This window comes from Marmota flaviventris, chromosome 2 (genome assembly GCF_047511675.1).
Source record: "Marmota flaviventris isolate mMarFla1 chromosome 2, mMarFla1.hap1, whole genome shotgun sequence".
NCBI lineage: Eukaryota > Metazoa > Chordata > Mammalia > Rodentia > Sciuridae > Marmota > Marmota flaviventris.
In genome coordinates this window covers 170,378,688-170,403,892 of record NC_092499.1, presented here as the reverse complement: position 1 = coordinate 170,403,892, position 25,205 = coordinate 170,378,688, and the positions used below count along the sequence as shown (strand labels likewise).

Here is a 25,205-nt window from a genome sequence, read left to right as displayed (position 1 = left end):
AGTGGCTAGGGAGAAGAAAACAATTGGTGCTGATACTTTGGGGGAACACCACAAAGAATTTTTAGGGAGAGAATAAAAAATATAATGAGGCAATACACTAGTTTGGGGAATGAATAGCTTCAGGGAATAAAAAGAGAGAATTATAATAATATTTAGAAAATCATTTACACTTTCGATTTCTGGATTATAGTCCTTTGAATGCAATAATCCACAGATACGGCTATCTGAGCCTCAGAATTTAATTAGTATCTGGCATCCTACCTCATAGCAAAAAAAAAAAAAAAAAAAAAAAAAAAAAAATCATCCAACCTAAGAACACAATCATCACCAATTAGCTTCCTCCCAGTATTTACACTGGCTTCCAAGATCATTTTATTCTGATTTCAGGAGTTGGATAGATAAAGGTTGAGTGTTGATCTCTGATGGATCTGTTTATTTCTGGTTCATCCTTATTCTTAACATTACTTGTTTCAGAGACCCAACCCAAATGAAAGGGTCTCATAAACCCTTCCACTCTTAACCAATCCCTGTCTCCTCAGCCACGGGATACTCTCAAAAGCATCCCTAAGCTTATCAACACTCCCCTATTTCTCCACTTAGAAAGAGCAAATGCCATCAGGAGAAAAATAGCCATGAATGTCAGGATAACCCCTTGCTCTTTGATATCTTGTAGACTCTAATGCCATATAATACAAAATATATACATGCATATTTATATTGCTTCTAAAGCAATTTTTCACGTTGTTCTCATTGAAAGAGCTAGTTAAAATCCTCTGCCTCCTGATTAATGATGTGGAAGTTTCCTATTAATATCATTGTAGATATGAGACACAGAAATTTTAGGTAACATGCTTAAATTCAGATCCATGACAAGCTGTGGACCTAGACTCAACCCCAGGAAGATCTGTTCCAGTGTCTATTCTCAATCATCAGCTACTTGCCTGCTAGGGAAATATATGTTGCTTTCTAGCGTTTCCAAAACAAATCATGGAAAGTCCTGAGGAATATATTTCTAACATTATGGTATTTCTCCCAAAGGTGATGATGATGATGATCATCATCATCATCATCATCATCATCATCCAGGGAATGTCTCAGTCAAAATGTTCAAAGGATCAGTTACATAGAAACATTGTATATACCTGACAATAATAGAACTTATGGGTAATATGTTCATATAATAATAAAATTAAAAAGTATTGAACCAATATATACAGAATGAATGAAACTCAAATACATTATTTTGAAAAAAAAAAAGGTACCTTTTTATATTTCATACTCCTTTCAGGTTTCTAAAGTTTTTCCAAAAAAAAAAACTATGATGTTTCTATAATAATTTTGTTTCAAGAATTTAGACGTCTAATCGGCCCTCTGATGAACTGCTTCCTTGTGTGATTTGTAATTGTTATGGTTTGGATACGAAGTGTCCTCAAACTCATGTATTGAAGGCTTGGGTCCCCAATGCAGGTATGTTTAGAGGTAGGGCTTTTGAGAACTGATTGAAATGTGAGGGCTGACTTCATCAGTAGATTAATCCACTGATGATCTATGACCACTGGGTGGTGATAAAAACTGTAGGCAGTTGAAAGATATTGGTTCCTGGGGGTATTTCCTTAGGGGGACTGTACCTTGTCCTGGCCTTCTCTCTCTCTCTCTCTCCTTCCTCACCTCAGGTCTAAAATGTTGTAGGCAACCTACAATTGACCAAAACGTCAAAAAATTTTTTTAAATTCTTTCCTCTTCTAAGTTTCTCTTGTCAGCTATTTTGGTCACAGATAAGAAAAGCTAATACAGTAATTTTGGATTGCGAATTCATCTTAAATGGGGTTTTACTTATGCGAATCTTTAAGCCAGGATGGGGATGTTTCAAAGAGTAGTTTTGTTGCTTTCACCTATATGACCTCACCTGCTGCTCCATTAGCCTTATAATTTCTGTTTTGAGACTATGGAACTATTCTCAAACTGCAAGTTTTATAAGGTCACACCCATGATTATAATTTCTTAGAGAGGCCTATTGTGTATCAACACATACACCAGGCTAAGAAAGGTTTTCTTGTGCTAGTGAACAGACTTGTTTTGCCAAGTATGTAAATGGGATATTATTTAAATTCCAATATCCCATCTTGAGGCAGCCAACACCTTTTATCCTCTAACCACGTGGCCAATAAAACGTATATTCTGCTATTTCCTAGGGCAACAGCTTTCCACCACCACCATTACCATTATCACCAGCACTGGGAGAGTCCTAGTACTAACTCAGTTTATTTGTTTCATGGTAAATTTTCAGCCTCATGTTCTTTTTGAGATCAACTTTGCCTTTAAAAAGATACCAGTTATAGTTTAGCCAAGATCTCTAGCTTTTGTAGTGAGCTTTCAAATGTTTTCTACCATATTTCTTGAAAAGTGTGTTTTGGAAATGCTAGAGATTAAACTCCTCCTTGAAGATTCACATTATTAGCTCCTTAGAGGACACCAATTTAAAAATTCCTTTGATCAAAAACTCTTTTTGACATACAATGCACAAAAATCTCTTCTTGGGTTGGGCCATAAATCATCACTTTATGCATTTTATAAATGAGACCATTCTGCTAGCCCAAGAAGAGCCATGAACTAGTTTCTTGAAGTCATTTACTTGGACCTACTAATAAGACCATGTTTGAATCACAAGACAAGGGCTTATCTTCCTCTTATAGTATAAGAGCAGAACTACAGTTTTAAAACATGTCAATATCTATGTTAAAAAAAATTACCTTCCTTTATGCCATTTAAAAAGATAATTGCCTCTGTTAGAAGGTAATTCCTACTTTTCCAGGGTCTACAGAACAAATGCTTTGAAAAGAGGGTCAAATGTCTTGATGCCAAAATTATAATCCAATGGCTTGGCCCATGGTGTTATATATGGACTGACCTAAATAAACAAGACATTTGGAAAACTCCATTCTATACCTGGCTCTCTCACCACTATTGCAGTAGTATGCTATTTTCCACCAGTGGAGAGAGCCTTCCCTCTATTGGCAGTCAAGGATATCAAAAGTATTAAAGAATGCATTGTACAATAATGTTAGTGGCCAAAGTAATTACGAGTGTGTGGTCAACTTATAAACTACTGGGTTTTAATGCTATTTATTAGACTAAGATTCATGCTTAGAACTTATACACAGAGAGCTTGCTTGAAGAGCAGTTCCATAGAATAACAGCCCAGTAATTAAGATTGTCCTAGAACACATATATTCTCTGGGTCTATCCTATGGTCTCTACCTAAGCAACAACAAAAAATAATTTTAGAAAAGGTCTCCATAAGTGACAGTAGTACACAATGAATTCTGATGGTGAAGACTTTCCAAAGGATAATATTTAAGTTAACATGATTAGTCAAATGTCTACTAAACAGAATATTTGAGAAATCTATAAATTTCTGATAAGAGTATCAGATATTTAAATAGGAGGAAAAGCTCATGCAAAGATTAGAGAGACAGTGAATTCATAATTTTCTCTTCAAAAAGAAAGTAAGGGCCAGAATTTATCTCGCTGGGTAGGCAAAGAATCTCTACCAAGAATAACCAAGTTTATATAGGCTGAGACAAAGCTAACATACATATTTCTCTGTAGGAGGAAATAAGATTCAGAGTTAGTTACTCTGAGGGAGGGATTTAGAGGCATACCAATTTAATAACTTTCTTACTACATATCCCACTATCATCTTCCAAGAGAAAAATCAAATCTCCCATCACATTAAGGCCTGAAAGTGTTTAAAGAATTGCCTCACCTCCTTTGTGCTATTTTACTGCAATAGTGGCAAGAGAGCCAGGTGTAGAATGGAGTTTTCCAAATGTCTTATTTAGGATACCAGGTCGGTCCACAGTGTCTTGGAGGAATCACAGCATCATTTGCCATCGGTTCCAGTCCTGCCACCCCCAGACCTCAGGACAAAGTGAACCTGGGAGGTGAGTGGAATGATTTTGTAAAGGCAATACAATTGGCTATGATGATGGGGAGCTCTTGAATCATAGAACTCGTCCTTGAGCAGCTAAATGGCACATAATTTGGTCTTTACAGAGTTGGGGTGGGAGAGGTGGGGAATGAACAGACAGATAAAGAGCAAACACAGAAGAAAACAATTTTTTTTAACAAAGTAATATTTTTAACTGCCTAGGCAAATGGTTTTGTGAAAATACTTATATGAAAAGCAATACACTATCTTGCATTTACGTAGTCATCACTATTGGGTTTTGACATAAATGAAAATTTACAATAAAGTGAAACCACACAGGATTAAGGATTATGTACAATTCTGTATCAGATGATCTATAATATAGGCAATGTACTGCTTGAAACAATATCTTGATTTCTCATTTCACTTGCTAAAGATGTACAAAGAATACATGGATAAACAGAACACTAAATGAAACGGCAAAATAATCAATACCATTACAGAAAATATACATAACAAATTTATAATGCATGACAATACAAATAAGCAGTGTCTTTAGTATAACAACTGCATTCCACAAAGAAAGTATCTACTAACAAATATGATCTAACTATACCGAAAACATATCACATATATAAAGCATCACAATCTACATAAATTTTACTGAGAATAAGCCATCTGAAGGCCATATCCTGGGCTGAAGTTTTCAAATAAACCTCCACTTTCAGAAAGCTGTTCACAACAGCCCCATCAGGTTTCATCAGACTTGATAACATTTGGCTTTTGCAAGATAAGCTATAATCTTCTCAAGAGAATCAAAATGTAAGACTGAGGTAAAGAGATACTACAAGAGGGAACTTTTTTGTTGGCACAAAAGATTTACATGAATAACCTCCAAAATGCTGATATATTTGACAGGATGGGTTCACCACACATGTATAATACTGACAGAAATAACACTACAACACTGAGATGAAGGACCTACTGACAAACACTAGCAAAAGCACCAATCCCTCTTCTTTCTCTCACTTCATGCTCAAGATTTTACACTGAAATTTACTCTTCTTTTCTACCTTTTTATTTTAATTTGGACCCTTTAATGTTTCCCATCCTGTAAGCAACAGAGCAGCTAAAGTCCCAAAAGCCTTGCTAACAAAGTTGGATGGCAAGTATTCCCTTAAATAGCATTTTTATCATCCAACCCAAAGGAGGTACAGGATGCAGATCTGCAAACTTACATACACTCAAATCATGAAGCAACCTCCAAACTATCAACAGAGTTTGGGATCATAAAAAAATCAAAATACAGCTTTCATAGCTGCAAAAGCCAACCTATTCAAAGCCTGTTTACTTTTTATAGGTAGTTATTTTTAGCTTACAGGGATCATATTCACAAGATGATGTTGCAAGTACGTGCCAAACAGTGCAATGCCCTGTGAATTTAACAGGCACTATCCCTGACCTATTCAATTATACTTCAAAGGGAAAGAAAGTGGAATTGCTTGTGCATTGCTTCAGTGAGATCCCTAACCAAGCAGGCTTCTTTTAGCAGATCTAGCAGAAGATGAATAATAAAAGAAATCAACAATAGGGTAACTAGAAGTTTCACATTCCTTCTAGGAGATGAATAATAAAAGAAATCAACAATAGGGTAACTAGAAGTTTCACATTCCTTCTAATCAGTGACAAGGCACCCTGCTCCCAACTACCTGCACATAAAGTGCTATGTACCCACACTCCACAATCATTACTTTACTTCATTCACCTATTCTGAATTCGCATAAAACACAATTGTATGATTAAACAAACTGATACTGCAATAGAGGGAAGCATGACTTTTAAAAAAAATTTTAAAATCAAAATCACATTTTCCATGCATTTAACCACTGGATTAAATATATTACTATAGAAAAAAACCAATTGAAATGCTGATCTGACTTTAAGTTTAGGTTGATGTTTTTATTTAGTTTTATATTAAGTATTGAAAACAAACCTAGAGGTTCAAGTGGAAAGATAATAAATTAGATGTGTATGAATCAGGCCACCTCCTAGAAAAGCTATCTTTTGTTAGGATGGTAAAAAAAAAAAGGAAAAATCAGGAAAAAATGGTTCTTATAGACAGATACTTAAACTTTTACTGGAGTCTCTTCCCAAGATGTTTTTCTTCCCACTCTATATTTTTAAAAAAGAAAATACATTTTTCTTATCATGTAGTTAGGTATTATTTGGGGTCCAACTGTAAATTGGGCTTACACTTAATAAAAAAAATAACAAAAACAACAACAACAACAAAAACAAAAAAACAAAGTAGAACGTGTTTTCTTTCTCATGCCTTTCCTCTAGTTGAAAACTTCACTTTAAAAAATTCTATTTGCAGGAGGGACGTTATATAGAAAAGCCAATCTATGAAACCTTTCTTATTTCATAACTAAACTTGAACTCACTATTCTTTGAAATCTTTGTTTACACAGTTGATTGTAAGAGAAAGAAATCCAGTGACAGGAGGACAGGCACAGCTTAGCTTGAGAGTATCCAGAAAAGCGTCCTGGTGTCAGGGAGTAGAACTGCCCCCATCAGAACCATGGCACTTTGGGTGAAGGTGTGTCAGAGGGGCAGGAACTGGAGGGAGGGGAAGAAACAGGCACAGGTCAGGTCAAAATTCTTCCTCCCAGTCCATCAATTCTGTGATGGTCTGAAGAGCACAATTACTAGCAACTTTAACAAACTTCAGCATATTAGGGAAGAGACTATTAGCTGAGTTGGAAAGATAAAAAATAACTATCTCTGAAAATCAATTCTCCTAGTAAAAATCTCCTTTGTGCAAAGTTGAAAGGAGCTTCAATCAACTACAGGAGAGCAGAGAGTTTCAGAGCCTCCCCCACCAGTGAGCCCCATTGTTAACAGTTAATACAAGGAAAGGGTTATATAAATAGTCAGATAGAAATAGACTGCATTTCCTTTTTAAAGATGACAGAAACTTTCTGAATTTCATAAACCTGTACTCATTATTCTGTTTGGACCCAAGGGGTATAAGCTTGACTTTAAGCATCTTTCATATGCTTGGAATCTAATTTTATGAATTTATTCTAAGACATAAATCAGGTAAGAGAAAAGTAGATGGATGGATTTTGAAAAGAAATTGGGTTCCCTGGGTACTTATAGTAGATTGAGGAGTGAGAGATTTACAAAGATACAATTCTCTAGAAGTTAAGGAAGATGGAAACAAAATCAAATCTTTTACATCCTGATACTGACTTTCATTAATTTTTTTCACCAAAAGCACATCAAGTGAAGGAAACTAGAAACAGTTTCCAGTTATTATTAAAGTGTTTCAAGAGCCAGGGAACCCCCTGAGATGGAAACAAAACAACACAGTATTCAAGTTTTCTTCACAAGGCTACCCTGTACTGGGCAAGACTTAGATCACTTCTGGCTTCAAAAAAATATAAAGCATTGCTAAATAAACTTTCTGAAAAAAGAAAACTACTACAGGTTGGCCAAAAACTTGTTTTAAAATCTGTCCTGTAAAATCCCTACTTCCTTTGAAACTCCAAAGGTTACAACATTTCATTTGAGATAGTTGGCAGTCAGGGCTTCATCAGTTGTGTTACTGATTTTCTAAACCTTCAAATGAGAATAAACATGGTGGAAGCAGACCTGGCTGCTGCATCTCCTAAGTGAGAAACAACTGTGAAGAGTGTGGGTAGTCTGCAGGCTCACAGTAGAAAAGTTGGAGAAATAAAAAATAGGAAATAAAACATAACAAAGGAGATTTAGAGCTGGCATATTTCCAAGTTCTTTTCTAAAACTGTATCCAGGGCCCTCTCGATTTCTATCTCTAAACAAATATTTGTGCACTGTGGTGCATGATGTTTCTTACAGTTTCACAAAATAAACAGTTAACACATGAAAAGGAAGCAAGACTTCTGCTATTCTTTGAGGATGCTCAGAAGTAAAGGCTGTTTTGCCTTCATTTTATGGATCTGTAGCTTTTTCTCCAGAGGGTGCTAATGACTGGGGGTTGCCTCCTCTGGTTAAGACTCTCAAGCCCCAATTAAATGAACTTGTTCCCATCCAGATCCCCCAAACAGATCATAACAGCATGTTGTTTTTATCTCTCGATTGTCATGACTGAAAGATTGTCCTTAGGGTACATGAGGCCTGTGCCTATGATACAATGCCACTAGAGATCATCTTTTAAGGGAGAAGCTTTCTCAGTCAGGAAAAATTAAGGATTTGGTTTAAATTGCAGACCAGAGGAAAGCTGACATATTCTTTTGGGCTGCACTGTTGGAAACTGCATCACCGAACCTATCTATGGTCCCTTACTGGCATTCTGACTCTTGCGCTGCCTCAATGCATCTTCTGCCACTTCTGTATCAGGTGAATGGGGCTGTTCTGTGACGTCTTCTTCAGCCTCATCAGGTTCAACTTCTTCCTGGGTCATACTGCCCTCTCTCAGGGGCCCTTGGTCACTGACTTCACTTTTCTCCTCATCCATACCACCTGGCAGATTGTCCTCTTCCTCTTCCTCCTCTGCTTCATCCTCATCACCAAGGTCTTCTTTCTCTTCTTCATCATCAACAAGGCTGTCCTTGTTTTCTTCTTCATTTGAATCATCTTTTTCCTCCTCTGCATCCTGCAACTGTTCAGCCCTGTGAGCTTCCTCAGACTTCTGATTCTGCTCTGTAGAGAGAAGACAGGAAAAACATCCTCCAAATAAATGATGGTAATTCAGTATTCAATTGAGTGTGTTTATCTATGAAATGAAAAAACAGGTGAATTGACAGTTTTATCCACCTTGAAGCTCTTGGTATTATACAGAACAATTCCTTACTTAGCATCCTAGCCCCCACCTAGGCTTCTCCTTCCCTGAGGGCCTTCAGTTACTATGTTGACTTTGGCAGAACATGTGGGCAGAGAGCAAAGGTTCCTTCATGCTCTGTATTTTGTAGCTTTTAAAAGGGTCAGTGGCTGACTGGTCATAGCAATTGGTTCGGAAATGTGACTTGAGCTGAACCAATCAGAATACTCCCTAGGAGAGTCAGGAAGAAAGGCCATCCTGTTTCTTAGTAACTGGTTAAACTGGTAAGATGTGAGTTGGGACTGCTGACAGCCACTAAATGAGCACGATGGAAACAGAAATCCAACATCACTCAGGCTGGGAATGATGCCAGAACACCCTTGGACTTTTCAGACAAGTAAGCTAATAAATTTTCATGTTCCCCCCTGAAGATGCTTTATACTGGGTTTCTGTTACATTTAAGAATTCTAAGGATCACATATATTATTCAATTATCTATGGAAGTCTCAAAGCCCCCAAAATTTCAAGTATGAAAATTCAAATTTATCTAAACTTCAAATAAAATTCAACAATTACAAAGTCTTTATGCAAAGTCTCAAAAAATAGCCATGAAAAAGACATTCAAATCCAGGGCCACTTAATTCCAGAAGCAGTGTGAAACATTGCTAGGATTCAGGAATACTGCCTTAAAGGACAGTAACACACAGTAGAGACTCAATAAATGTGCACTTCTCTCCCTCCTATTGTTCAATTCAAATGAGGAAAAGCTGTCCACTGATTAATAAAGGGCATAAAACTAAAGAGCAATTACCAATATAAAATATACTCCAACTTAACAGAGGAGAAAAAGGATTTTTTATTTTCAAATATACTCAGAGAACATATTTTAAGAAAATTGTCAAGGTGATATTTTGTTCATTTAAAAAATCAGGGGAAACCCCCTATGTATAAGAAGCACAAAAAGAATTCCAAACCATAGAACACCATAAAATTCTAAACATACTCTCACATATGAGCTTTTCAGACTTACCAGAATGTTCAGATAAATTCCTTGGAAGTGGCACATAGAAACATTCTGATATTATCACCAAGATCTGGAGGAAGAAAAGTGATTTTATAGTAAGTTCACATAACAGTTATTACCAAAGGGTATCAAAATTAGGCCTTGCTTCTATATAAACACACATTCTTAGACTAATAATTAATAGCTGATCAAAAGTCTTCAAAAAGATAAAGATATAATTAAGAATTTCCTCCTTTCAAATGTGACGTAACACAGGAAAATACCAATAATTTAGAACAAGGGCCACAAAGTCAAAAGCCTACAGAGAGTCTACTATAAATAGATGAGTGAAACAGGTATAAGAAAACAGGCTCTACAAGCCAAGTCTAAAATGGTCTCCTTAAAAACACTATTTTGAACAAAAAAAACTACTACGTATTTATTTGAGCTGCCCCACACTAATGGGTAACCCTCAATTGAGTGGAAGAACACTTCAGGGTCTGGAATTCTTAAGAATACCATTGAAATTTCTACAGACAAACTGTGAGAAAACTACTCAAAAATGTGAACTAAATCCTATTTGAGGCAGTGATGGATTAGTTTCATCTCTGACCTTGACTGAAGCATAAGTCATTTTCTATTGTAATAACCATGTCTTTTTCCTTGATGAACTCTAAGCTCCTTAAGGATAGGATCCATCTGCCATGGCCAGGGACCAGTAATGAGCCATACTGATGATACTAATGGCTACATCCAATAAGGCACCTGGTGCCAGAACAAAATTAGGATCCACTCTCTTCGTGTACAATTTTCCCTGCCCTTAAAGCACAACACGAACAGATCCAAGAATAAAGAAAGCTGCCCATATAGAAGGCTATACATTTCTTCTTGTATTTAATGCTTAGATTACAACTTCTTTTTGAATAATTGTACAGTCTTTAAAAACAGGAATAGTGCTACATATACTAGTGTTTTACATGTGCTCTAAAATTTTAAATAAGTCAATTCATAGTCCTTGATTCAATATTATAAGTATCAAATGAGTACTCTACTTTGTGTTCAGGATTACTACTAGGCATATATTCATTTATTACTGTACTTGATATTTGGTTCATTAGGTTCAAGGTACCATGCATGTTAATATCTGGGGCGTGTGTTGCAAAGAGAAAAAAACTAAGTTTATGGAAAATAAGTCTCATACAAAGCACTCTGATACTTAAGAGATAAAGAGCTTACATCCAGGTATGGAGTGGAGAAGGATCAAGGATGGAGAAAGCATTGAGCCAGAGCATAGAGTGGACAGCATAGGCAACATTCACTGCGTGGCTGCTCTAAGCTGCAGCCAGTGAGATTCCTGAGGCTCCTGGATCTCGATAAAGTCACAAGTGCCAGGTTCAGGAGACCCATGAAGTAAGGCAGTGCATTTCAGGAAGGCTTTGTGGGTTGGGGAACAAGCAGCTCCAAGCCATTAAATCACCCTTACCAGCAAAGAGGAAGCATTTCCATGTGTTAGGACTGAGGTTAAGGATCTTACATTTTTAATGTGATATTCATATGTTTACTAGCTATTTTCAGGACATAATATCTCTTGTGACTTTTTTTCTTTCTTAATTTCACCAGGAAGGACAAAGTCCTAATATATTGCAAGTGAAGAAGAAATATCTTTCAGTGACAATACAAGCATTTCCAACAATGCCCACAAGGGAGAAACTTGCATTTATGATACTAGAGGGCAGGCTGGTACTGGAGAAAAGACTCACAGGGGACCAGTCCCACCTTTGTCTTTCTTGCATTAGCTGAATAACCTGAAGTTCCCTTAACTGCTTTCGCTTATGCTCAAAAGGACAGGTTTGAGCTAGCCTACCACCAAGGCCTGTTGTCTTCCTTCTCAGAAACTGGGAGGAAATCCTCTCATCTTTTCATTAGATTCTTTCACTTCAAGGTCTAATTCTGGTCTAGAAAACCTTTCAGAAACAGTCTATAGGAGAATGGTACCTTTCTCTTCATCTTCTACAATGACCATAATAGGTTTTGGCTTCTACCTAGATGCAGATAACCATGCTACAAAATGAAGACGTGCACTGAAAGATGGAGTTTTTTCACAGAGTTATGACATTCATGATTCTAACACTGGGGACCTTCCTCTGTGGAAGGCCCCAGGCTAGACATTGGTTATCAGCATCTAGAAAAATAATCTACTTAAGCACCAGAATTTGAATAGTGCCTATATATGGCAACAGAAATAGATATGGCAGAGGAGAAAGCAAGTCAGCCTCTTCTTTTTCCATGAATGAACTATCTGAACTGAAAAGCTTGTAGACCTAAGCTACTTGGATCATAGCCTGTGTTCTGCGGGGCTTTTCTGCTTCTCTAAAACTTTGCTGCCTTTCACCCTTCAGAGTCCAGTTACTGACAGCAGAATGTGATCCTGTCACAGTCATTTGATCTATAGACTATGAACTAAAGATCACTCCAATGTTAGTTAAAAATACAGAATATATACTTGATTCTAAAACTGAGCTCTTTATTTAATGTGAAAAATAACATTTTATAAAATACTTCTACCATTACCAGGCTCAATCAAGAAAAATCAGCAGACTTGTTTTCATTTCCCATATTTTAAAACTGGGGTGGGGGGGGGAATAGTAAATACAATAGTCAAGCTAAGTGAAGAAATAATAGAGAACATTTCTTATGGAAAACATCTTGCCCTCCTAGCACTATGAAGACACACATAAAAGGAAGGAATGTCTCAAAAGTCATCAGAACCAAGTTCACATGTCTGCAAGCCTGGCCTTGACTTTTAGCCCCAGGTAATGGCAGAGGTGTCACAGAGTGCTGAAACTCACATCTGAAGCTCTGGCCTCTAATCCTGACTGTAAAAAGCAAGTGAGTCACAAAGCCTCTGCTGGCTGCAGCTTCTCTGGGAAGGGGGTGGTGAAATAGAGTATTTTAAAGGCTGTTTCCTTTGAGTACTCAGGCAATTCCTACTCTTCTATTTTGAGAAGTCCTATACTCAGCAGTTTTATCTCAGATTTATTCTATCTGAACTACTCATCTTTACATCCTGGCTTCACAACAGATGTGTCATTCCCCAGGGAATGTGGGCAAGATGTGGGGCAGCTGCTTCTCTGGGCCATTCAGAGCCAGTCTCAGTGATTCTGTTGAGCAGCAGCATCCTTTTCCCTAGTGTGCTACATTCTCTCTGTGGCTAAGAGGTGAAAACAATTGAGAAATGCTTCTTCTATAATCCTAGAAGCTAGTGAAAAGGCCACTCTGGAATAGATGATTTCAAAAGAGATAAAAGAATTCAGCTCTTTCAAATTGTACAACTAATTCCTAAAGATAAGATTTAAAACTACAAAAAAATAAAGATTTCTGAAGGCAAAAATTCTACATACTTTACAATTTTACAAAAACGTGATCTTAAAGATGTATTTACTATTTCTGATTAACAGATTATTTTGCTAAATAACATTATCTTCCCATGTTTTTATAAAGGCACAATAGAGTGTTTTCTTTATCACTTGAATCTTCTTTCTTCAAGTCAAGCCTCCAATAACCTTCCTATAATGTTATTTCCATCTAAGTTTCAAAATGAACCTCATGCATAAGCAGGCCTGACTCAATTTCTTAGACTTAAAAGTAACCTCAAAGTCTAAAACTCTTTATGCTGAGAATTTTCACTGGTTTTCCAACAGGTTCATACTCAACCTACATTCCCTTTGTCTCCATCTCTGAATTACCCAGGACCTCATCCTGTTCCCCTACAAAAGCCTCACACTGCTAGAAAAATCTGACATTAAAAATACATGGGAGAAGCACAAACAGTTAATTCTACTTAAATCCAAAGTCAAATCCCTTTAAAACAGGGCAGTGGAGACATGTAAACTAGCAATACAATTAATATAACAGAATATAACACACCAGGGACCTGATTATTAATTTATTCAGGTTGCTAAATTTCATCCCTACCTCTAAAGTTAACACCAGTAGTAAATCTCAAAGATAAGCCATAATGTGAATACAGCATGCTCTTGGAAAAATAAGAACTAAGTGTCCTCCACTCCTTAGAGTTATTACTTTGTCAGACCAAGTTGTGACTTAGTATCAAGTCAATTGCTAAGCATTTAAACTTATTAAAAAGAAATGTACACAATCTTACCTAAAAGTTTGTTCTTTAATATAAAACTTTTATAATCATTAATTATTCTCACCATGGAGTAGTTAACAGCTATGTCATTACCATACAGTAAAAAGGCTTTTCAGAACTTCTAAGAATTCAACAGGAAATCAAGTTGATCAAGGGCAGGTTAAGAGAAAGACAAAAATAATTTGTATCAGAGAGTAAAATATGCCAGGTGTGGTGGTAAACATTTGTAATCCCAGCAGCTCAGGAGGTTGAGGAGGAAGGGTTGGGAGTTCAAAGCCAGCCTCAGCAAAAGCGAGGCAGTAAACAATTCAGTGAGACCCTGACTCTAAATAAAGTACAAAACAGGGCTGGGGATGTGGCTCAGTGGTCGAGTACCCCTGAGTTCAATCCCCAGTCCCCCCTTCAAAAAAAAAGTAAAATATGCCACACATTTATAGTTGCCTATATAATTAAATAAATAAATTTATTATTTCAACTTTCACCTAAAACACCTAGGGAGAAAATACTGAGATACCTACTGGATACTGATTTTCATGTCCAAGGAGAACATGGTGATTTACGCTGAATCTTTTTTTTTCCCCCACATTAATGACAGTGTTCTTTCATCCACATTATTTTACAAAATTCACCTCAGGAAAACCAAATATGTATAAGCAACTGTATGTATAAGCAGCTGGTCAGGAGCAGAGGTTCAATTGGAGGATATGAACAGAAAAAAAAAAAAAAAAAAAAAAAACTTTGATCTAAGTAAGAAACAAATTCACAACTTTGGCCTTATCACCACCATAGTCTAATCAAGTAGGCAATGTGTAAAAACCATAGTCAACTCAGTTGTCTTGGAAACTATCAAGTCTGGGTCTCTGTTTCTTCGTTCACCAGTGTTTATGTTCTGGGCAATACACATCTTCAGAATAGTTAAGGGATAGGACTAGGGAGCGATAATTTAATGAACTTTCCATTATATCTCATATTACCCTTAAAAGTAACATTAAATAATCAAATGCTATTTAATTACTTGATTATACACAAAAGAATGTTTTGTGTTTTTTTCTTTCTTAGTCCCCTTTGAGTTTTACAGGAAATCCACATTTCTTTAAAGAAGAAAAAAATTGGTTTTCTCTCTTACCAGACCCATAAGGAGGCCAAAAAGCAAAGTGGCAATGACAAAAAAGACATAAGAACACCAGGCAGGAATTCCAAGGGTCACTGTGAAATAGTTGTGAAGATGCTGAAAACAAAAGAAAAAAAATTACTTGTAATGAGGACCAAAAATATTTTAATCATCTTCTCTAACACCAACCTGCAAATTGTCTATCCGTACATTTTTCCACAAAATGACCCCAAATATGTACCCAAATGACTCTTAATGAGCAAGTCAAGTTTTTCAACATTGAAATACTCAGAGTAATTATAAAGGTTGTATCTAAAAAGAGTTATCTTTCCCTAGAGCTCTGGACCTGAACCGAACTCTAGTAAACTGTTTTGCTAGTCCTTTCTTCGATCATGATTTGTTTTGTTTTGGTCCCTCATATAAATAATTATATATATTCAGTATTTATTCATAACATGGCATCTTTTAAAAAAATGAAATTCTTGGCCCTTTAGAAATTTTTATGTAAAGCAAAATGACTACAGAACCAACTATTTAAAATTGTCTCCATATTTACTTTTTCAAATCAGACTTATTATTCTACCCCTTAACAACTTTATTAACTACTACAAGTAATAAAATGCAATACTGAACAGAAGAAATTTTTTTGATTAATTTATTTTAAGCAAATGAGATTTTATTAGTCTTTCAGTAGAACATACATTATCTTATGCTTACTATTCTCTGGGACTCTAATGACAAATACTTGAAGAGACACAATCTTAGCTAGGAACTAGTTACCTGCTAACTCACACAGGGTATAGACATGAACCTGCTCATTTAATGTCAAGGTCCACTTAGATGCGAAGTTGCAGAGCTAATGCTTCCCCATGGTAATTTAGTCATCTGTTTTGATCCTTACATTGCCATCAACTATAATCCAAGCAATTTCTAGACACGGGGTAAAATGGTTCCAAGTTATATAGATATAATCAACAAGCAGAGATAATGATTAAATGATCTGCCTAGAACTGATAAAATAGATGAAAATGAATTCAAGTTTCTGTTTAATTTCATATTTCTCAAAATTTAAATCATTCCCATTGGTTTCCTAGTTTTATTTTGGGCAATTTAATAATACATTTTACTCTGGCTTAATTCTGAATGAAAGACAAGCAAACAAAAAAGTTGGTTAAATGATCTCATATAATCTGAGAGATCTAAATGAAGACTCAGCAAACATTTTAAGCACTAACACATGTAATCAATATATTCAATCAACACTTGTTGAATAAGGAAAAGATACCAAATGCTTGAACTATTCACATGAAATATAAACAAACAATTTGTAAAGCTGCTGTCTTTCTTCTGTTGATGGCACTTGTCATCAGTCTGTGCTTAGTCAGGACGATTGCTTATGAAGGGTAGTTTAAAACTCTTTCAATGTAAGTTCAAAAGGTATTATACATTTCCTACTTTAGAACATAATGTTTATTGAACAATTTATGCTTTTCTTGATGACTCAGTGCAATCAACACGATTAAACTCTGAAATGTGCCAAAGAATTAAGATACTAATTAAGATACTAAAAGTCAATCTGCCTCCGTGCTGACTCAGGGATGCATTCTGGAACTTGTTTTGTGTCTTCTGATTTACCTCATTTATGTGATTGGAATAAAAAAACTGAAATTTTTAGATGATTGTGTCTTATGCCCTTTCTGCAAAATAAATGATTGCAACTTTCAAGAAAATATTCTAACTTTTAGATTTTAGTAAGTTATTTGCTTTTGAATCATTGCATTCTGAGTCCAACATTTTTTAGCATTCTCAAAACATTATCTTATTGTAATGAGCTTCACTTCAATTTTTATACCAACCCACTCTTGAAGCAATTTGAGCTTCTTAAAGAAACTCTGCCATCTTGTGGTTTTTTTCAGGTAATTATTACTAAAGACATTAATCAAGTTATGTTTTCACAATCTGTAGATATGAATCTTTATCTGTTTACTTTGAGTTCATAATGGCTTTAGGGACCCTCTGTGAATGTTATAAGTCACAATATTAAGTATCTGGAGTTTTGCTTCAAGATCTGGATAGAACTATGATAAAATTGTTTTGCTCATTTTTTCTTCCATCATCGAAGATTTTTTTGGTCCCCCTTGCCTATGTGTACATGTGTGCATGTGTGTATGTATGTGTGTCCAAAATAATAACTGACTAACACTTATTTGATTTAATTTTAGATTTTCATGTTTGTTTCTTTAGCCATGTTTCTTTAAATACCAGTTTTCACTTGTGTAAAATCCTGGTCCTTGTTCAATATTACATGTTCTCATTACAAGGAAGTACCCGGATATTTACTGAAAATGCACTCAAATGTCACCTGATGGGTATGATAACCTATACCATTATATATTATATTATCTGACTTAGGGCTAATTTCTGGCTAAATATATAACTGAGTTGAAAGACCAAATGAAAAACATCACTACAAGAGAGTAAATGAGAACAGACCAATCAGTGGTCAGACTGGATTTAAGGAACCAGGCCAAGGTCCCCATGGTCAGAGGCAGAACCTTCCTTCCCCATGAAGGCCAGGACTCCCTCCAGAAGTCTAAACCATTACAGGCTGAATAAAATGCCACCCAGAGCATCCACCCATCCAAACCAATGTTTCACAGTCTCACTCAAAACTGAATTGGCCCTGAAAAACAGAGAGTCTTTGGATTTAGAACTTGCCTGCATCACAGGATATATACTCTGAGGTCAAGGACAGGCTTGATCCCTCACACACACAGATCAGAATTGCCAAAATATTTTCCCTATGTGTGAGCAGGCAGGAAGGACTCCTCGGTGGTAGTGGAGTACTCAATCCTCCTCCATGTTCTACCCCCAATATTTGCAATGAGACACAGACTTGCAATCTCTTGTAGAGTCCATGAAAGGAACCTCGTGAATGGCACAGTCTCACTGTAACATTCTACAAAACATTCTAGACATTTTTATGAGAGAGGAAAAAACACAGTAAGACAAGAGACACTGCTATGTAAATCACAAGGGAATGTTTTCAAGTTCTTTTTAATTTTTTTTAGATGTTGATGGACCTTTATTTTATTCATTTATTTATATGTGGTGCTAAGAATCAAAACCAGTGCCTCCCACATGCTAGTCAAGCAGCACTACCACTGAGCCACAACCCCAGCCCTCAAGTTTTAAAATAGTATTATTCTCCAATATAAACATGCAAGACCTTTAATTCTCATCCTTGGATATTTATGAAACACTAAATTTTCTGTTATGATAATCTAATCAAAAGAGAAGGTGATATTCATCAAACAGATTGTCCTCTCCAGGATGTAGCATGCCTTAGTTTAGCTAAAATTTGCCATGTCTATGCCCTTTCATAACAACAGTGACCTTTAGGAGATATAAGTTATATCCTATATTAGTTTTAGTAATTCACCAAATTTGATCAAACAATATTTTAAATACATTTAAACACTAAACCTAGTTATCAAAAGTATGTATGTTGTACAAGTGCCACAGAATTGTGTTTTAAGTTTATAATTAGTCTTGTTTAAAATAAACAAATAAAAACAACAACAAAAAAGTATTCTTGTTGTCTATCACCAGAAGGGGAAAATAAAATAATAAAGATGGCAATGATTAATGATTATAACTACAAAAAGTAGTTATCAAATATAACATAAGTGCCAGATTCTATGCTAAACATTCAAAGAGTTCTGGTAAGAACAGTCTATGTCAGAGAAAGCAAACAGCTTCAGAAACATGAACACAAGGAGGAAAAAGATGGCTTGTGTTTTGAAAGGGAGAAGGATAGTGCCTCTGAAGCATGGTAGCCAATCATAAAGAGAGATAAGAAAACAAAGACTAGAACATCTCTGTCCACACATGTGCCATCAGACAAAAAAAAAAAATCTCAGCCTGGAGAACCCTAGTCCTGACTATGAAACCAGAGCCAACGGCAGTGCTTCCTAAAATGCAGTCTTCTTCACATCACCTTCATGACATTCACCTCACCCTATACTGCTTTGAGAGTATTAACATTGCATTAAGTTGAATCATTTTAAGTTTTAATAAAAGTTTAAAAAGTTTTTTATATTGCTACTGCCTTAGAAAATCAGAGTCAATTCTGGACTTTGAAGATGTCTCCTCTCTGAGAAACTTTTCAAGTTGTTCACCTTCTAGACTTCATTGACTCCTTTTATGAGTGAAGCATATGGAATGTCAAGACAATCCATGAGGACAGGATTACTTCTATGAGTTTATAGATATCTAGTATACAGGTGAATGCCCTCATGATTGGATTAGAAAAACAATTTGAATTTGGTGATGGAGAGAACACTGATGATCATTTACTCTTAGCCACATTGTGGTACAAATTACCAATCAAAAATTCCTAGGGTTCCACTGGCCATGGTGGAGTATGCCTATAGTCCTAGCAGCTCAGCAGGCTAAGGCAGGAAGATTGCAGGTTCAAAGCTAGCAACTTAATGAGCTATAAGCAAACTAGTGAATCCCTGTCTCAAAATAAAAAAAATGTAAAAAGTTGGGGATGTGACTCAGTGGTTAATTGCTCTGGGATTCAATCCTTGTTACAAAAAAAAAAAAAAAAAAAAAAAAATCCTAGGGTTCAAGGTAACTGCAAAAAGGCCATTCAAGCGACTGCCCTACTTAAGGGTTCACTTCAAATAAGAACATAGGGGAGGCTGATACAAAATGAAGAAGTACAAATGCAAACCAAATAAAATCTCTTGAGTTCATAGGAATTCAGCTAAGTGGGTATCACAATACCAGGCAACCTTAGAATCCTAAGGTCCAGTTTTTAACTTCAAAATGTCAGACAAGCAAGTTGACTTCACTCCTAAAACAGAAATTCAAGGACTTTAAGGAATCACTAGTTTAGTAGGATCTGATGTTCTAGATATTGACATTTTTTTCCATTTTTTTTTTTTTTTTTCATTACAGAAAAATTAGAGAGTGCCGCAGTCTGGCTGGGCATAATTCAGGAGCCACTTGTTAAAAGAAACGAACTTTATTTTTAGAACCACACACCGCACCACACAGCTCCTCAGGAAAAACCCTCAGAGCCCAACTGCCACCACCAGCTTCTCACAAGCCTCTCAACCTCCCCCAGTCCTCCTGCTCTTGAGGCCCATGGGCAATTGGCTGGGTCGCATGGGCGGAGCCAAAAAAAGTCCCCCAATGAGAAGCTCCATGGTCTGAAAGGGCGGGGAAACAGCCCAATGAGTATCACCGCAAAGGAGCCAATCAGCTAGAAGTTGCTGGGGCAGCTGTGAGCCAATCATCAGCTGGCAGCTGGAAGTTTGCTGGGGCCTCTTCAGCTGTGGCTCTCAACAAGAGAGTACAGAAAAAACAGGTCTTTAAAATCAGCCAGAATTCCAGTATTAGAGAATATCATTGTCAAGAATCTATTTGATCTGTCTAGGCATTTTTCTATATAAGTGATACATAATGTTTTGCTATCTTTCCCCCCAATTAATAAGTTGCATCTTTCTTTTCAGAAAAATTTACTTCTAATAGCTAGCCAAGCAGGAAAGTTGACTGCTAAGGAAAAATTGACTTCTATTTGTATACATATCCACAAAATCTCAGTAGGATAAAAGACTATAGACAGACATCACCAATTTTGCTTCTCTAGCTTTAGCTACATTACTTCTTTCTTGCTTACATGTTTTTATCTTCTTTCTCTGAGACTTTCCACACTTTATGTTTTAGCCTCATCCATGATCTCTCTGTCTCTCCCTCCCACACCACGTGCTGTGCTTCTTCTGTTCATTGTTAATACTACAGTTTTACTTCTGTTCACTGTTAATACTACAGTTTTATTTTATCTAGACATAAGTTAAAAACAGATGACATTCCAGACAATTATATATTTGACCCTGACAAGAGACTCCTGGGCAAAAGAAAAAGTCAGATAACTAAGTAGGCAGGACAGTCAGCTAAGACTGCTAAGTAAGGCCGACAAAGCCAGACTATGCCAAGATTTGGAAATGGGGACCAGAAAGACCTGATGGGACATCAAGGACTAGGCCCCATCAGGCCAAATATCATACATCTTGTAAATAAGAAGTCAAGAGCTAGTAGAATGTACTAACTATATATCTTCCCTAATATAGTCTTTGAAAGTAAAACTCTTCTCTAGCATCAATGAAAGTCATGATTTTTTCTCAACCTGGAGGATAAATTCACCTATTAATTTTTACATCATAGGTTCTGTGCTAAGATCTTGCTCTCAGTGCTGTCTGATAACCAACAAATCTACAAGGCTCAGATATCTATTAGACTATATGATAATCAACCTTTAATGTCAACATACTGCAAAAGGCAAAATCCCTTATTCTCAATTTTCGGATTGCAATTCACAGTTCTCAGCTCTTGACTAAACTTCGCACCAATGTTAATAAATCAACAGAAGGAAAACTTATGAAACTTAAAACTATTTAGAAAAAGGAAAAATACTAATTATTGTTGAATGTGATTTTAAAAATGTCAAAAAAAAAAAAGTTAAAGTTTAACCAAAAAGACTGAATCCAAGTCTCTGATTAGCTTCTTGTAAAAACACAAAACAAAACAAAAACCCCATGAAATAGATATCTAACAAGGCAGAATATATAACTAAGAAACTGGTATATGAAAGGTTGTTTTTAAATTTCCCTCACTATATATCAATGTGTATAAGAAACAGAGTCTTCTTGAGTTCTTTAAATGTTAGGTTTCAAATATGATACCATGACCTATGATCATTGTTTAGAAAAAAACATAAACAAGAATTCATGTCTGAAGAATTTTTTTAAGTATTTTGAGCTATAATTAATTCCAGAGCACTCTCATTCAATCTTTGAATTTAGCCTCCTCTACAGAAAAGGGAAACAAAAGGTCATAGACATAGCCAAGGTTATATAATGGTTCAACATTTTAACCTGAACAACAGTACACTGAAATGACTAAGTGAAATTTTATAATTACATACAGCAAAGGTCCACAAACAATAAAAGGGTCAGATAAGACATATTTTTGGCTCATGAACCACAACTCCTTGTCAGTAACATCTACTCAACTCTACCACTATCATATATAAGCAGTCATAGATAATGAATACTGAATGAAAATGGCTGTGTTCAAATAATGTTTTATTTACAAAAATAGTGGCCTACCCATAGGCTATCGTTTGGTGACCTTTGAAATATACTAATACCTTCATACTTAGATAATCTGATCTGTAGGGAGATTTGTCAATGAGAAAATTAAAATACTATATATGAAATAAAATGATATAAGCCCTTTGGCCTTGATAAGAATTTTAATTTCCAATCAAAAAAAAAAAAAAGATATGACTTAGACAAAGTATCGACTAATCCCTGATCAAATTATGCCCTTGTAAACACAATTTGTATAACTTAAGGAGAAAAGCAGAATTTTCCTTTTGCATAAAAGCTACACATTTATTCTTAAGAACCTCTCTGCAAATATAATTGTGATGGTTTTACTTAAGATTACTCACCCAAATCTTGCCAGAGATGCTAAAAAGACCAGCCATTCCAGACATCCTTAAAAAATAAAGAGAGAAGAGGACAACTGATCATGTATACTAAGAAGAAAAAGAAAAAAAAAAAAATGCTCAGATCAGAGGGACTACCCTTCACTGATCTCACTACACATTGTTCTCTTTCTTGGATTGACTTCTGTTCTTACACAGTTTACCATCTGTGGTTGTCATTTGAATCTGCCTGAGGTAAATACATTCCAATTTCTTGGCTTTTTCTCCCTTCATTGTATATGTCTGGCAAAAATCCCAAACGTAAACATCTGAATGTCTCTGGGGAAAGATTACATGTAGAGATGAACCCCAGCCTAAGTGAATACTCAGTTCCACCTAGTCTTAGGGCATTTTTTAAAGACTCTGGGATAATAGCTCATTTCCTCTTCCCCCTCTTTAAACCTTACATGTATCCCCACTCCTAAAATACTCATTGCTAACAAACACCTTGAAATCAGAAGCCATTATGTGATCTATCTTATCTTTCTACCACCAAATCTAAGTCTGGTGTATACCTGCATCTACCTTCTCATTTCAACAAGAAATTCTATCTTTCCTACTACGGTCCAATTACTCTTGTGCCTTAGTTCTTTTCACTTTATCCTATTAATGACTTGGTTCTTTCCGTAATCCCTTCTTCCTGTGTTACTCCATCTCTGCAGGACATCTCTCCTCAGCATGCATATATATTTCCTCCCATCTTTTAAAAAGAGCAACCCTGGACCTCAAGTGTTCCTTCAGTTTCACAGATGAATTTTTCCAAAGAATAGTGCTCACTATTTCTTCTGCATCATATCTTAACATTCAAACCTGCCTCTTACTTGTAAAGCTAATATTACATGATCTTACACTGCTTCATTCTATGCCCATGTCACCATTTGATTTTCCTTAATCTCTTGGTAACAGGGACACAAGTAACTACTCCTTCCTTCTTGAGTACCTGTTGTCTGGAAAATGGTACACTCCATTTTTCTTCCTGCCTCTCTATATTCATTTTCAGTTTTCTCTTGCTGACTTATTCTCTATGCAAATTCTTAATTTGGAAATAGTTCAGGGATCAATACTAAGCAATCCTATTTCTTTCTAGGTGTTTTTTTCCCTTCTGAGACTTTAAACACCATGTAGGCGTGTCCTAGATGGACACCTCTATTTGTGTTCCTGAAATCATGGAGACCCATTCCCATGTAACCAATTTAACAGCTCTACAAAGTCTACATCTCAAATTCAATAAGTCCAACACAGAGTCATTGATCTTCTCTTGCCTGAATAAGTAAGTAATACCAAGATTCATCTGCTATTCAAACGTGAAACCCAGTTTTCACTTGTGAATTCTCCCTCTTTTCACCTTGGCCAAGTCTACCTTCAAAACATACTTTAAATCCATTCATTTCTCCTTCTCCACCACTGTCACTCTCCTACAAGCTATCATCTCAAAGATGGACACTATGAAATACTTCTAACTAGACTCTGATCATTCATTCATTTCTCATTGCATGGACTGATAACTTCCAAGTTTGACTTTAGGGTCACAGGCTCTACAGGATCTAGCTTCAGCCTGCCTCTTACTTGTAAAGTTAATGTTACTCTTCTCCCTTGCACCATGATCCAATCTGGCCACCACTTTGCTCCACATGTACATCAAGGTGTTTCCCAAACTGGGGCTTATGTTCATGCCATACTTGTTGCTGGGAATAGTCTTCCCCTGCTCTTTACCTGGGCTAGTCCTTCTCCCTCAGATCTTACACTTCAAGTTCTTCCCTCCAAGCAATTCCTCCTAAACCCTCCCTTCTAAATTAATAGGCCCAGAACCCCACAGTTTTTACCTATCTTAGTAAAGTACAGTTTTGTTTGTTTGGTAGGTTGGTTTTTGTTTTGCAGTGCTGGGGACTGAACCAACTATGCTATTTTTGTTTATCCAGATTATGACTCTTGATATCCCCAGTTTTTTCTAATCTTACTCACTTTGAGTTACCTAAAAATAATAGAGGGATCATGTCTGTCTCATTCACTGATAAATACCTAGCACCCTGAAAAAACATCTGGCATAAAATTAAGGCTTAATTATTTGTAGAAGAAAGGCTAGAGGTAAGCTGCTTTTAGGGTAAGTTATATGTTTCCTGAACATTAATATAGAAGCCACTAGATGATTTATTCCTGAAATATTAAACCATTTGTTCCTACATTAGTTAGGGAAATTATGCCTGCATGTTAAAATAAAATTAATTATAAATATGTCTATTCGAAATTAAAACCAACTATGGAAAAAATTTCCATGATCTGGCCTTATCTTTCTTGCCAAGTATTATAAAGTTTATGATCATGGCCAAAAGTTTTTGCCACTAATATTCTGCCAGGCAGTTAAAAACCACATACGCTTTGTTTTCACATAAGACACAACAAATAATTTATTCCTTTATAAATTATTTCCTGAATTACTATAATTCAGGAAAGAACTGCTCTCCATCTTACCAATAATATAAAAGAAGGAAAAACAACTGGCATTCAATATGATATTTTACAAAGAGAAAGTGGTCAACAGGCAAAAGCTGGAGGGGAGGCTTTCTGTAACCCACAGAAATCTGGCTACTCAGTTCCCAACAGAATAAAAACTACCTGAAATACAAGTGGATCAGAAAATC

General features: G+C 36.0%; 1 protein-coding gene across 2 annotated transcripts in view; it reads right to left on the bottom strand.

Moving 5' to 3' along the window:
* Positions 1-4,103: 4,103 nt before the first annotated feature.
* Positions 4,104-25,205, bottom strand: part of Tmx4 (thioredoxin related transmembrane protein 4) — a 49,871-nt gene continuing 28,769 nt past the window's right edge. For both annotated transcript variants that reach the window (XM_027922140.3, XM_071608752.1), the window contains exons 5-8: positions 22,531-22,576; positions 15,018-15,119; positions 9,766-9,829; positions 4,104-8,617 (exon numbers count right to left, since the gene is read on the bottom strand). In XM_027922140.3, the coding sequence (XP_027777941.1) occupies positions 8,247-8,617; positions 9,766-9,829; positions 15,018-15,119; positions 22,531-22,576 (583 nt within the window). In that variant the 3' untranslated portion in view covers positions 4,104-8,246. The remainder of the gene's footprint in view (positions 8,618-9,765; positions 9,830-15,017; positions 15,120-22,530; positions 22,577-25,205) is intronic.